Source organism: Urtica dioica, chromosome 9 (assembly GCF_054948205.1).
Source record: "Urtica dioica subsp. dioica isolate 48M chromosome 9, U.dioica_male_clone48M_v1_H2, whole genome shotgun sequence".
Taxonomy (NCBI): Eukaryota; Viridiplantae; Streptophyta; class Magnoliopsida; order Rosales; family Urticaceae; genus Urtica; species Urtica dioica.
The window spans coordinates 15,486,346-15,501,559 of NC_142764.1; the positions used below are offsets into that span (position 1 = coordinate 15,486,346).

General features: G+C 39.5%; 2 protein-coding genes across 2 annotated transcripts; both read left to right on the top strand.

The window, feature by feature from the left end:
• The first annotated feature begins 7,962 nt into the window (after window positions 1-7,962).
• Window positions 7,963-10,875, top strand: LOC149385249 (Pseudouridine synthase family protein). Its single transcript, XM_089625748.1, has 9 exons — window positions 7,963-8,298; window positions 8,397-8,525; window positions 8,611-8,865; window positions 9,045-9,124; window positions 9,248-9,365; window positions 9,456-9,510; window positions 9,906-10,017; window positions 10,099-10,274; window positions 10,383-10,875. Exons 1-9 carry the CDS (start codon window positions 8,057-8,059, stop codon window positions 10,659-10,661), a joined length of 1,446 nt encoding a protein of 481 aa, XP_089481874.1. The 5' UTR covers window positions 7,963-8,056; the 3' UTR covers window positions 10,662-10,875.
• A 314-nt stretch (window positions 10,876-11,189) lies between these two features.
• On the top strand, window positions 11,190-14,950 carry LOC149385250 (Actin-like ATPase superfamily protein). Its single transcript, XM_089625746.1, has 7 exons — window positions 11,190-11,634; window positions 12,307-12,454; window positions 12,631-12,822; window positions 13,374-13,502; window positions 13,821-13,990; window positions 14,393-14,526; window positions 14,622-14,950. The coding sequence occupies exons 1-7, from the start codon at window positions 11,469-11,471 to the stop codon at window positions 14,709-14,711; spliced, it is 1,029 nt and encodes a 342-aa protein (XP_089481872.1). The 5' UTR covers window positions 11,190-11,468; the 3' UTR covers window positions 14,712-14,950.
• The last annotated feature ends 264 nt before the right edge of the window (window positions 14,951-15,214 follow it).

A 15,214-nucleotide genomic window follows, 5' to 3' on the forward strand; every position in this document is an offset into this window, starting at 1 on the left:
CTGAGTCGCAGTTGAAACACAACATGGACGTGATGCACGTAGAGAAGAACGTGTGTGAGAATCTTCTCGGGACGATGCTCAGCTTGGAAAAGAAGAACTATGACACCGAGAAGGCGAGGCTTGACTTGATGGACTTGGGCATCAAGACCGCTTTGCACTTGGAACCAAATGGGAGTGGGTATTACAAACCGCGAGCGTCATACGTTTTGACCCTTGAGCAGAGACAGCGATTTACAGAGTACTTAAAATCTGTCAAATTTCCCGATGGTCTCGCTGGGAATTTAAAAAAAAATGTGACAACTGATGGAAAGCTCACAGGTTTGAAGTCGCATGATTGCCACGTGATCTTGCAAAGATTGTTGGCTGTTGGTATTCGTCCTTTTGTGCCACAACCAATACATGATACGATCACTGAGCTTTGCAACTTTTTCAAGTTGATAAGTTCGAGAACATTAAGAGCTGAAGATCTCGAAAGAGCGCAAGAGTCTATCGTCGAGATCTTATGTAAGCTTGAGATGATATTTCCACCTGCTTTTTTCACGATCATGGTTCACGTGGCGATCCATCTACCAGAGGAAGCGTTGCACGGCGGCCCGGTGCATATGCGGTGGATGTACCCTTTTGAGAGATACCTTGGGACGTTAAAACATTTTGTCAAAAATAGAGCTAGACCAGAAGGCTCTATTGCTGAAGCTTATGTTGTAGAAGAAGCTCTAACGTTCATTGCAAGGTATATTGAAGATAAGAAGGTAGTTGAAGAAGTTCAAGTGCGAGAGCTCTCCGTTTTTCGATCCGAGATGTGTGTGCCTTATGGGATGATGAACGCGATAGTATTAGACGATGAGCAAAGAGAAAAAGCGGAGTGGTACATCTATACCAACTGTCCTGAAGTGGATCCGTATTTGGTGTAAGTAATCGATCCACTTGCTTCTCTAACTTATTTCATTGTTGTATTTTCTTTACGCAATGTTTTAAACATGCAACATCAAGCATTTGGATTTCCTGAACGAATCTGGAGTTCGCGATATTGAAGCGGAGCATAGAAAGGGATTCAAAGATTGGTTTGCGAACAAGGTAATAACACAATAACCCGGTTTTTTATAAACACACAAGTGCTAACCAATACTTTGTTTCGTAATAACCAGATTTTTGAAATGAAAGCTAGTGGGTCTGACGTGTCTGACGAGATCTACTCGCTTTCTATCGGTTCCCTTCAAGTCGCTTATCAATATCCATGCTGCTTTGTTAACGGCGTGAAGTTCATTACTCATCGTCGCGATAATCAACGAGTCACTCAAAATAGCGGTGTATGTGTGCCTGTGGATGATTTCACTTACTACGGTCGTATGGAAGACGTCATAGTGCTGAATTATAGGTACGACTGTCGTGTTGTATTATTCAAATGTATATGGTACGGTGACAAGCACGATGCTCGGCGACTAGTTCACAACGATAAGACTACTGGAGAAACGAGTGCTTTTACCTCGAAACAGTGGTTTACAGAGGAGCCGTACATACTCGCAATTCAAGCGAAACAAATCTTTTACATCAAAGATCTTGTTTTAGGTGGTAACTGGGAAATCGTTCAGGAATGCAATCATCGAGGGATTTGGGACGTTCCTGAAGTCGACCCCACCACCTCAGCCTCGATTCCGTTGACAATAGAATTGTCAAACATCGATCGTCTGAATCATCGACATGAAATCGAAGATGCTGAGCTAGTAAATATCGTTGACGATGGTGAGGAAGACGATGATGATCATGAGGAATGCATCGTTTTTGAGGGAGAAGATGTTGATGTTGATGTTGATGTTGATATAGGTAGTGATGACGATGAATGAGAACTATCTATGTAACCACGGTTTCCTCCGCCATATGTGAGGTTTTATAATAAAATATATCCGTGGTGTCACCCACGTTTTTGTATGATGTTGTTTCCTTTTGTTTTGTGATGTATGTTCACAAATGTTGTTTTATTTTATACGATGTCAATTTATAAATGTTGTTTTCATTTTATAGGATGTCGACCGCTTCAGGTTCTGGTGGAGATTCGCCACAGAGACCGGATTCTCAAGGTCCGCCACAGGAACCTGAGTCCCAAGGTCCTAAGAAATCAAGGGGACCAACAACCGGCTCGACGTCGGCGCGAGCAACACAGGGGGTACCGGGTGCGAAGGTGGTCAAGTGGGACCCAATAAACCAAACATTCTATCAAGAGATAAGGAAAGAAAATAAAAAAGTTGGACTATTTAACAACCGCCTCGGTGCTTTGGTGAAAGCACATATCCCGCCTACGACTCGTGATTGGAGTGAAGTGATGCCACAGATGTTGGCTGCTATTTTGAGCGCACTTCATTCCGAGTTCTGATTTGTGTACACGGATCTTGACACCGGCGAGGATCAACCTGCGGATTGCTTTCAGAATACGATTGATCAGGCTATCATTCGGAATGCCAAGATCAGGCGACGCAACCAAAAGTCCAAGCTATCAGAGAAGTTCATATTGGAGTTTTGTGGGAGCACAGAAAACGCTAAGGCGGAAACACCACCGGGATATAAGAAAGAGGATTGGGAGGCGGTGGTAGACGAGTTCGCGACTGACGATTGGAAGGTACGTAATGTATGATTGTAATAAATCACAATATCTTTATCAGATTGAATAATGACAAAATTAATTATTTGCAGAAAAAATCTACTCGCAACAAGGAGAATTCGAAGAAGAAGAAGACGAGGTCGACTCAAGGATCTCTTTCTTTCTTGGCTCATCGTCATTTGAACGTAAGTTATTCTAATTTTGAAATACTTAAGTTGAAATAAATTCAGTACTTATATTTTCATAACAATTACAGAGTAAGGATGATGGGACTTTGGGCTCCGCGTTAACGACGTGGGAGCAAAAACACCATAATAGAAAAGGTGAATGGACGACAGATTGGGCGAGACGAGCACATGTAAGTCATATGTTATAATTAAGAGTACGTTACTTACATAATAATTAATTTTTAATAATTTTTTTATGTGTAAAGGCGCGGATAGTTACTCTACTGGCGGATCTTCAGCGACAAGCAGAAGAGCAAGGCGTAGTCTTTGACCAGGACGCCGCAGAGGAGCACGCGATGCTAGAAATTCTCGGGAACCGTCAAGATTGGTACGTTGGAATAGGTCCAACGGTCCCGAGAACATCTTGGGCTACTGCTCAGGCTCAGGACGAAAGCTCGTCGTCAGGCTCAGGCTCGTCGCGGCGCCGCGTTCCAGATCCAGTGGTTGGCGAGCTCCAAGCTCAGGTGGCGGCACAACAACTCGCTATGGCGGCACAACAACAGCAGATGGAGGAGATGCAGCGACAAATGTTCGCGTTCACGCAGCAGTTTTCGCCATTGCCTCAGATGTCGTCCGGCACGATGCCACAGATGCCGCAGATGTCGCCCGGCATGATGCCACAGATGCCTCAGACGACGCCGCCGCCTCAGATGCACCCTATGCATCAGACAACGCCGCCATCAGTTTCAATGGCAGATGCTCAGACGACGCCGCCAGGTTCAGCAGATTACCAGCGAGAGCGTACGAGCGGCAGTGAGCGTACGAGCGGAAGTGGACGAGGAGGTAGCAGCAGTTCTGGAGGAAGATTTGGCGGAAGAGGGAGTAAAATGTTCAAGGATTGGTTTACAAACCGAGGAAAAGGAAAGGGAAAAGAATGAACATTTATTTTAATTATTTATCGTACATTATATAATTATTGTAATCGAACAACAAATGATTAGTTTTTATTATGATTATAAATATTAATTAATGAATTTTCTAATTAATAAACTATTTAGTTATTTGATTACAATTATAGAATTCGTAATATATTATGATTATAAATATTAATTAATGAATTTTTCTAATTAATAAACTATTTAGTTATTTGATTACAATTATAGAATTCGTAATTAATGAATTTCTAATTAATAAATATTAAATAATAAATAATAAAAAACTTAAAAACAGCTATCGGGTGCGACTAGTCGCACCCATAAATTTGGCGGGTAGGCCAACGGGTGCGACTAGTCGCACCCAAAGACTTGGCGCGAATGAATTTGGGTGCGACTAGTCGCACCCAAAGACTTGGCGCGAATGATTTTGGGTGCGACTAGTCGCACCCGTTGGCCTACCCGCCAAATTTATGGGTGCGACTAGTCGCACCCAATGGCCTTCGCGCGGACTTTTTCGCACATTTTTTTTGACTTATGGGTGCGAATATGGGTGCGAATATCCGCACCTAAAAGTCGCACCTAAAAATCATGACCTTCGGGTGCGACTAGTCGCACCCATGACCTTTAGGTGCGAACTTTCGGGTGCGACTTTGTCGCACCTAAAAGTATCAATGGGTGCGACTTTCGACCTTTGGGTGCGAAAAAAGTCGCACCCAATGCTGTTTTTTGTACTAGTGTTTAGCCAATGTACTCTTTTATATATGTTTCAAATATAGCCACTGATGTGACAAAGTTAATTTATGTTGATTTATGATATTTTTGGATATTTTTAAACCCTTAATATCTATTAATTGTTATTTTTGTAAAATTAATAGAACGTTGATTATTTATCAAAAATTAAGTTTGTGTGTGACTAATCAACTACATAATCCAATAAAAAAAATGGCGTCTTAAGTGAAGACAATTTTAGTGATAATTTTGGGACATACATATATATATATATATGTATATATATATATATGTTATGATCGGAATTTATCGCAACACAGAACAATCACAAAATGGCGTCTTATGTGTATATATATATATATGTATATATATATATATGTATATATATATATGTTATGATCGGAATTTATCGCAACACAGAACAATCACAAAGCACCGAACAAGAACTATTCGAGGTGTGAATATATGAGGAACGACCGGGAACATAAGTTAAGTTTCGAATACCGATTGGCAGAACCAAAAAAGTTGGAGATACACTCATTATGAGAAAGACTAGTCGAATCATAGCTTTCAAAGACCATGTAAGCGCAACCGTATGAATAACCCATAAACAGTTATCAAAGAGGTTACATCACACGATTAGGATAGTTATAAATAACCACCTGGACGTAGGAACAGATCAATCCACGTCTACACGTGACCTCCATCTATAAAAAACAGAAGACCTCCCAATGAAAAGGTTGAATACTGATTCGCACAACACACCTATGCTATACAACTTTACCATCTTTATTTTCACCGTTAATGTGAATTCCTTTGTAACGTCTTCTTCGCTAAATTCTTCCCATTCGAGAAGACTGTTCGCCTCTACAACGAGATCCACAGCTTCAGCCAGTGGGACGGCGAGTCACTCCATGAAGCATGGGCTTGCTTCAAGGAAATGTTGAGAAAGTGCCCACACCATGAGATTTCTCTGGCAGAGCAGCTCTAGACCTTAGTCAAACATCGCATCAGGAGGCACGGTGACTAAGAAGCCATTGAAGAATTCCATGTTGTACTCGAGGAGTTGGTACGCTCGAATGATCAGTGCCCGATAGATATGAGGAGCACGCAGATGCAGCTTAGCGCAACCTCGACCATCGATGTAGAGGCGATCAAGGCCCTCACAACACAAATGGTGGTCGTGCAACAACAGCTGGCGTAGAGTCGAGGAATGGTGAATGACATGCACACAACTTCACTGGAGCATTGCTTCTAGTGCAACGTAAACCACACCACCGACCATTGCTCGTAAAAATCGCAAGACAAATGGAGAATGCGAATTTTTGTGGGTAACTACAATTGCTCCCCGAACTAGAACTTCAACTACTACATGGAGGCGGGAAATAATTACCAAGAAAATGCGTGGAGATGATCGTAAAACTAGCCTCAACGACCACCACAAAGGGCTCAGCACCAACAAGGCTTCCTCCAACAGCCACCTCCAGAGCCTAAGACCAACCTCGAAGACGTCCTTGCGGCACTCATAAGGGAAACTCGGAACACATTCAAGAACCTATCCGATCAACTCGGGAATCTCGAGGTACGGGTTGGGAGATCGCCAAGGCTCCACTCGACTACATGGGACGCTTCTGAGCAATACCATGAAGAATCACAAGGAGCAATGTAATGCCATCACCCATCGGAGTGGCGCTGCCCCAGAGAGCCCGAAGGTAGACATTGGCGATGCCTCTTCATCAACTACGCTCGTAGCAAAGCCTTCTCCACCGATCCACGTTTACACGCCGTAAATCCCATATTCGGAGAGGATTATGGCGACGCTTAGCGAGGAGGAGTCATTCGGGATATACGATGCCCGAAAACGCGCAAGGCTCAAGGATTCATAATTCATAATAACGAATGAGTCAAAGAACCCGGTAATACAACCTAGAAGTCCGTGACCACTTCAAGATTTAGATCAAATCTCAATGTGACATCATAGCGATCCTGGTAAGTGTGTCGTAACGGTTCCTTAAGCGACACATCAACAACCAAAGTCTGTACATGCCGTACACGTACTAAATGTGTAGAATCCTTCCACTAAGTGATCATCTTTTCACTAGTGTTTCACATATGTGATTTTCAATCCAGCTACCCAAACATAAATTAATCATCGATCATGTTTTAAATTACTGCCCGAACTTAAATGCACATTATGTAATTCAATTTAATATGGAGACTATGGATGATAGCTGTCATTGATTCTAATAAAACAACTCACCAATCACTACTACTAATAAAGTAAACTTTTTTTTTTATATTCAGTAATAATCATTACTCTTCATTTTATTATGTTAAGTGGACAATATTCCTAACATTATAAATATGGGAAAATAACGCTGTATGATAATTGTTCGTTTGACTTCTCTACATTTCGGCACATTGTTAGCTGGAGAAATGTTTGTGTCCATTAGTTTGTTTAAATAAATTAAATTCATGGGGTACTACTGTTGAGTTTCAATTGCTTATATTTAGAATTCAAAAGATAGCCATCAAAATATCAATGTTTATAATATATTAAAATATCCAAATGTAAAAGAAAAAGTAGGAGATCAAACCTTTTTGTTTAAATCGTATTTTCCTAAGTTAAATCAACATATTTTATGATATAGTCTGTGAAAAACATATGTTTAATTTAAACTATACCAACGAACACGACTCATTATTATTCTCACGGAAACCACAAGTCATTATCAAGCAATTACAAATAATAACAATAAGTTACAAGTATAGCCTCCTTCTTTAATATAAGTCATGCAAAAGAATAAATATATAAATTATAACAATTCTTGTCTAACCACTTTTTCGATGCTAAAATCTCTAGACCTAAACGAACTTCTTCTTCTTAACATGATTTTTCGTTCGCTGAAATTCTCCCCATATTCTCATTTTCCAACATAGGATGAAGTCTAACGTTGTAGTTGTCATTTTTGTGTGTGTATTTTATATGCCAATATTATTATGTGAGTCGAAATAGATTTTTCGACGCAACGTTGTTATCGTTGATTTTTGTATTTATATTTGCGAATCATACATTCGCAATGTCTTATACTAATAGTTATGATATTGTTATTGTTATTGTTTTTACTACAAATTAGGTTTTTTGCTCAAATCTATAAAAAATATTTGCTCATATTTTAAAATTTGAGTCTAATTTCTCATATTCAGGTTGAATTTAATTAACTTCTACTATTCTAAATTATGACATTTATTGCTCCTTTTTTTTAATAGGTTTCGTCCATTTCATGTATATCATACTAATTCTCATATTCATACATAGTTTGTGACATAAAAAAAAATGGGCATTGGTTTTGACTTTTGACAACAAATTTAGAATGGAAATAGAATAGCACTAAAAAAAATGGGTGATGCGTGTCCAAATTGTAATATGTAGGTCGTTTATCATGTTGTTTGTTTGAAATGTCGTTTACCATAATGTTGCACGATATGTCGTTTACCATTCGTTTCATCGTCGAAGGATGTTCTCTGGCAAGTTGGCAACCCAATCCCGGAAAATGGCCATAGGCTGATCATCGTCAAAGGCCCCAAAGATCGAGAGAAAAATCAAGGTTTTACTTTAATTAGACTCAACAATGGAGTCAGCAAGTTTATCTTCATTCTTCACAGCAAGCCACTTTTGCAATGGCTTCAGTTCCTCAACGGTCGCCAAACGAGCCTCGACACTCACACAAGTCTCTCTCACTCAGCAAAGCCCTTGCAAAACCCTCAAGGCGAGGAAGAGAAGAGCTTTTGAATTCGCATGCAAATCAACGTCAACGAATACGAAAGACGCTTCTCAGGTCTCATCTTCTTCTTCTTCTTCTTCGTCAAACGGGTATAGCTCTTCCTATTCTAGCTCTTTTTTCAGTTGTTAGCGCCACATTTTGCAAATGCTAGTTAGTTAGTAAAAGGACTTCCATTTCAATTAAACAGCTTTCCGAAATACGATCGACTACTTCCATGCCCGTCGAACAAGCTTCCGCCGAGGATCGAACACTTGGTTGTCACCGAAGAGAGTCGGGTTTCGGATTTCATCTGCAAAGCCCTCGATCTTCCTCCTTTGTAAGCGATTTTGGTACCGTACTTAATGATAAACCAAAATTCTAGGTTAAAACTGACCTTTTTTTGGGGGGTTCTTCTCGGGAAGGTTCGTATCAGATCTGATCCGATTCGGAGCCGTACACCATGCCTTAGTCCACCCCGAGCCTCCCCCAAGCGCGACCCCGGAGGATATAAAGGCGTTCAAGGAAGCCACGGCTCCGCTGGCTCTGAGAAGACGAGCCTCGCTTAGAGGCAAGACGATTCGAGAAGCTCAGAAGACTGCTCGGATAGTGGACGGAGATCAGTTGGTCGAGGCCGGGGCGTTCTTGCGAGTTCACGTTCATCCAAAGCGTTATCCGAGGTTATTACTCGATCATACCGAATTGCACGAGAACAGAAATCAATGGCACGAGATATTATCTTGGTTCGACTGATAGGTCTATGTCCAGACTGAGGAAGCTTTCCTCTTTCAGCTACACAGTTCTCAGATTGTACAAGTGTCGTTGCAAGTGTAATTGAAGGTCAACTTTATATTATCAGGTGCTACGAAATTGACTGGAAATCAAGAATCATAGCTGTGGATAAATCGTTTGTCGTCTTGGACAAACCTGCTGGGACTCAGTATTTTTTTCTTTCCCTTTCTTTTCCATAGTTCTATAAGAATTTTTTTTCTTTTCATGCACAATTTTAATTTTAATTTTTTTATTTATTTATTTTAATTTGTATTTTTTCGTTCTCGGAATAGGTTGGAGGAAATGTGGATAACCTCGTAGAAACTTGCACGAATTTCGCAGCTCGTGCGTTGGGATTAAAAGCCCCGTTAAGGATTACCCATCAGATCGATGATTGTACAGAAGGCTGGTATTTTCTTTATTTTCAGAATAGTTTGTGCCAATATGTCATGACTCATGTTACTATGGAACGGAAGTAACACTGATTTTTATCTCGCAGTATTGTATTAGCCAAGACCAAGAAGTCTAGCTCGGTTTTTCATGAAAAAATTAGAGTAAGTAATCATGCTTATTTCCATGCCTTCAATTGATGTGTTCGATGTCAGCCTCAACTCATTCAATTGTTTATTAAAGTCGTTTATGATGCGTCATCATTATAAAGATGAGACTTGAGATATATGGTCCTAATTGTAAACTAAGTTGGTTATAGCTGTCAATACCATTGGTCTGGTACAAGTAATCAGTTTTACAGCATGGGTTAGGAAATTCTCATCTCTGTATTTATGTGAGAAAAGTGAGTTTAATTTGTGCAATTTGATCATCCTTTGGATGGGTTTGCTTGTGTTCCAAGTCAGATAGTAAAAGAAGATCAGAGGAATAAAAATTTTCCTACAGTGGTCACCTTATATGGACATGGATGCTATTTTTATTGAATATTAATTTTAATCAGGAAAGAACGGTGAAGAAGCTGTATCTTGCTCTGGCCACGGCTCCATTGCCTATTGGGACCTTCACTCACTACATGCGTCCGAATAACAAGGCTCCGAGGCTCGTTTCAGAAGGTGGTTATACCTTTTCCCAGCCTTAAGTTTGATACACTTAGGTGGTACTATGATAATCACAAAGCTTAGGCGAGTTTTCAGATTTTATCGAAGGATGGCACGTTTGTCAGCTCGAGATCATCGAATGCGTCAAAATTCCGTGGCCGAGCAACGATGCCGAGAAGAAACATTGCGGTGAAGAAGGCTCTCTGTACTGGCCCACGAAAGACTACGCGTACGAGTGTCGAATCAACCTCCTCACTGGTCGGACTCATCAGGTGTGGCGTGACATTGTAACTTATTTAATCTACTAAATAAAAATCATAACCTATTATATTACTATTATTATTATTGATTTTTTTTTCTTTTCATTTTTGGTAACGCAGATTCGAGCGCAATTAGCGGCACTTGGGGCGCCGATAGTGGGGGATTCGGCGTACATGCCGGCCGCTCTGGCAGAGCTGACTAGTCCCGGGACGAACCCGTTCGGAAAGTACGGGAAAAAGAATTTGAGTGAGATTGAGAAAGAAACGGCTGTTCAAGATTGGATTGCAAGGCACGGTAAAGAACCGGGTTCCTCTATTGGTCTTCAAGCGTGTCAGATCTCTTGGGACGAGGGTAAATACGTCTTTCGTGCCGGGGCTCCGTGGTGGAGACGCAGATAAAGCTTAACCTAATGTTAGTCTCGTAGTTTATATTTTTATTTTCTTTTTTTGTTTTTCATTTTGAAGTTGCTCTAGCTTGGTCATATTTCCCAACATTCTATAAGTGCATAAAACAAAAAATGTGATATTTGTCTCTAAAATTACTAAGCAATGTAAAGTCAATGTAAACGTCATCTTATGTCTACGAATAGCAATGAATTGACACATTATTTTATTTTATTTTTCTTACCGAAATTTCCGATTATATCATCTTTCTTTTTAGTATATGGCGAAAGATTCGGAGCTGCCCGTTTTAGTCTCTGCTTCATTTTTTTTTTTTATCAGTTCTGCTTCATTTTTTTACTTGAAATTTTCCTATATATAACCTCTGCGTTTTTCTCCTCAAGGATACCTTGTTGTTCAACACAGCGAATACAAAAATCCACGAGCTATAATTGAAACGTCGATATCCTTTGCAACGGGAAAAAAAAGTGAGGAGACTTCAAAGTCGAATATGATCCCTTATTATTATTTTTTTTTTTGTATCATATGACGTGGCAGATTCGCCTAATCTGATTAGCGAGCAAAAAACGCACAAAACGAGTCCCCTTTTTATATATGGAATTATCTCACAGTCCGTTCGGTGAAATCTTCGTACGTACAAGTACTGAAGGAAAGACTCTACATTATTGATAATAAGATTAATAAGAATATTTTTGTTCTTCTTCTCTCTCACACAAACGACTCCGATCGGTTTTATATTCGAAGCCCTGTCAGATTTGTGTTCGCAATCGCGCTCCGAGCTAGCGGGAAACGGTCGCTCCGTCCATGGCAGAGAACGGCGGCGAAAACGGGGTCGTTTTGGGGATCGACGGTGGAGCAACGTCGACGATATGCGTCTGTATCCCTCTGCTTCGACCGTCCGATCCGAATCTCTCCGCCGTCGTCTTATCTCGCGCCGAAGGAGGTTGCTCCAACTACAACAGTGTCGGAGGTTCGAAATCGTTTTTTTTTTCCTCCTCATTTGTATATTATAATTTGGAGGTGAAATTTGTTTTTATTACGGCGGTTGTTTATCAAGTTCGGGGCTTTATCGTCAACAGCTTTTACTTATTTGTTTTAGACTTAACAAAAAGCTGGAGACTGATCAACGTTGAGATGTTGTTGAAGGTTGTGAGTTTTGAATTAAGTTTTCTTGCTTTTGAACTTTCAGATTGGTTCCATTTTTTATCCTCTGTATTTATATAGATACTATATATTTCTGATTGTATTAGGATACGAACAAAAAATTCAAAAAGTTAAGAAGTGCTTAAAAAACTACTGTTTTAAGCTTTGTATTCTAGAGTTTCTCAGCTCTTCTCTGTTGAAGAACTGCTTTTGGGTTTCCAGATTTCTATCATTTCTAGTGTATTAAAAGGTTTAACATTTGTAGTTATCTCTTTGTATTCATTATTTTTATATTGGTTTTCCATTTCTTGAACTTGCAACTCTTTGTTCCCAAAAAAAGTAGTTCGTTTTCTTCATTTGATGATGGTAATCATGGCTCAAATTATAGATTTTTTTTTTTTGGCAAAGCCAAAACTTTCTTGTTTCTATAGAGAGCAAGGAATTTTTCAATAAATTGTCACATTTACGCCCAAAGAAACATGAAGCAAATGTTTTGTAGAAAATGCTGCGAAGGACACACTGGAAAAGGTCATATCTGAGGCCCTTGAGAAGTCGGGTTCAAGTCAATCTTCTGTTCGTGCGGTTTGTTTAGGTGTCTCCGGTGTTAACCATCCTAAAGATCAGCAAATGATATTGAATTGGTTAAGGTCCTGCTTATAATTCCTTTGGTGTAAAATTTTCTTGTATATTTCGCATTGAAAAAGCCAATGTTTTCAGTCTCTTAGGTGAAGGAGATATTATGTTAGTACACAACACCGTTGGACAGAAACTCGCCGATATATAACAATTGTGTGTTGTTGTTGTTGGTGAACTGATTTTTCAGAGAAATATTCCCGTCGCATGTGAAAGTGTATATTCAGAATGATGCGGTCGCGGCTTTGGCAAGTGGGACGATGGGAAAGCTTCATGGATGTGTGTTGGTTGCTGGAACTGGGTGCATTGCTTATGGAGTTTCCAAAGATGGCAAAGAGGCTCGGGCTGCCGGTGCGGGGCCGATCCTAGGTGATTGGGGAAGGTATTTAATTTTAATTTTTATATGTTTATTTTATTTTATTTTGAAGACATCGTTCGTTTTGAATGAAATCTCAATTCCAGTGATGGTTTTACTATGTACTGTAGATAAGCTAATACTTTTTATGCCATTGGTCTGTCTTGTTGAATGATGTGTGTCTAAAGACAATAGTACTTGTTCACTATATTCTTTATTAATACATTAGGAATTTTTTTTTTCATTTTTATTTTGATTCTTTCTAGCTTCGTCTATATTTGGTAAAGAATTAAATATATTTTGGGCGTCCAATCCTATGGGAGAATTTCCTTTGTTTTTGTTTGTCTGGAGTCAAAATCTGCGACCGATTATCAGGTGAAATGCTAAATGAACCGACTGCCTGCGCTGTTTAGGCTTATGGTCTACTAAGAGTTTTATTTATAGCTATATCTCGAATCTAAAATATCTTCAACGCTATCAAGAACTCAGTAAAAATTGTAGAAGATATGTGATGTCTTTGCTTACACTACATGTAGATCGACAGAAGTTTGATCAACAATTTATTTTGCAATTTGCAGTGGTTATGGGATTTCCGCACAGGCATTGACTGCTGTTATAAGAGCTCATGATGGTCGAAGTTCGCAGACAATGCTTACAAGTAGGATTCTCAAGGTTCTTGGCCTTTCTTCTCCTGAAGAAATTATTGGGTACGTCTATCACGTCTCATGATTGCTATCGAAATGGTTGCAGATGTAACCACAACTGCTTCTTTGATTTCTTATATCAGCTTGATATAAATAGGCTTGGAGTTTCAGGTTAGATCTCAACCCCAAATTGAAATTAAGGCCTCTCTCTCTTTAGCTAGTATGTAACAGTAACTCTAGAATCTTATGATGCTAGACATCGCGTCCAGAATTAGGTTTAGTTGACCTTCGAGATCGTACTTCATCAATTTCACCCTTATCGTGCCTTTTTTTATCGGAAAAACTAGCTTCGATCCTGACTTTAACGCCATATGAATGTAGGTGGACTTATGCAGATCGGTCTTGGGCTCGAATTGCGGCGCTTGTTCCAGAAGTTGTATCGTGCGCAGAAGCTGGGGACCAAATATCTCACAATATCCTACTCGATGCTGTCAAAGATTTGGCCCTTAGTGTTGAAGCTGTTGTTGAAAGACTATGCTTGTGCGGTGAAGGTACTTTCTTTTATGGGGTTTTTTTTTAAATAAATTTTTTTTTCTTCTTCTTCAAACTGACAAGGTATCCTGTTATGAGAAAGAAAGTAAAGAAAGCAATTGAGAAAGAAATGTTACTATCCCATTCACAACAACTAGCCCTACAACGCTATAACAATGAGAAAGAAAACAATTGAACTTAGATCACTTGGGCCTTTTCCTTCGAGCTTAGTCACGAGGACAGGATTCTCGTCATGTACTTTGTTAAAATATTCTTTATCTTCACTATTGCAATATTAAAATATTCTTTATCTTTACTATGGCAATAAATATATTGAATCTTGAGCAAACCACCATCGCTAAAATTGCCATTTGACTATGATCTTCTATGAGCCACAGACATAAGTACGATTTTGATTGCAGATAAAACTGAGTCGTTCCCTGTTGTGATGGTCGGTGGAGTTCTTGAAGGAAATCAGGGTGGTTGGGATATAGGAAAAGAGGTCATAGACCATATCCAGAAACTCTATCCCGGGGCTGATCCAATAAGACCAAAGGTTATTGTTCTTCCACTTTTGTGATAAAATCAAAACCAATTTTTCTCTTATTTTTGTGGGTGAAATGAGAGATACATAAGCTGTTCCGGTTTCAGGTAGAGCCAGCTATTGGGGCGGCATTGCTCGCTTGTACTTTCTTGATGAAAGAATCGGAAGCACAAACAACTCTGGTTAATGGATTATGAGAACCTCAAAGTGACGTGGCTGTACAGGTGAATCAACTAAACATGTTATACTTCAAAGACCAGTTTAAAGGTTTGCAATATCAATGATGTGTACAAGATGTGGTGGTTTTATTCTTTGTTTGACCTGCTTCAATGGTTGAAATCGGCTCTTTGTCTGGAGTGTAATGTGCTCAAATTGCTCTCTTTTATACTCGTTATTTAATTGATCAATTCAAGAAGATAACTTATTGCTTCATGAACCATTGAACCATAATTTTTCTATTTGCCCCATCATCTAGAATTAGAAATAAGGTCAGAGCAAGATTTATTTACCCAGATGTCAGAGTAAGTTTGAAAAGTGCATTGTATTATTTCTCAATTTTTTTCAAATTTAAGGGGATAGAAGGAAAGCTTCTATAAGTAAAATGGTTAACAGAGTAGAGATCAGAAAGCATCTTTTTGTCCCTTCACTTTTTTCTGTAGAAAGCTGGAAAAGTGGAAAGGGGCAAAGATGCCATTGCACG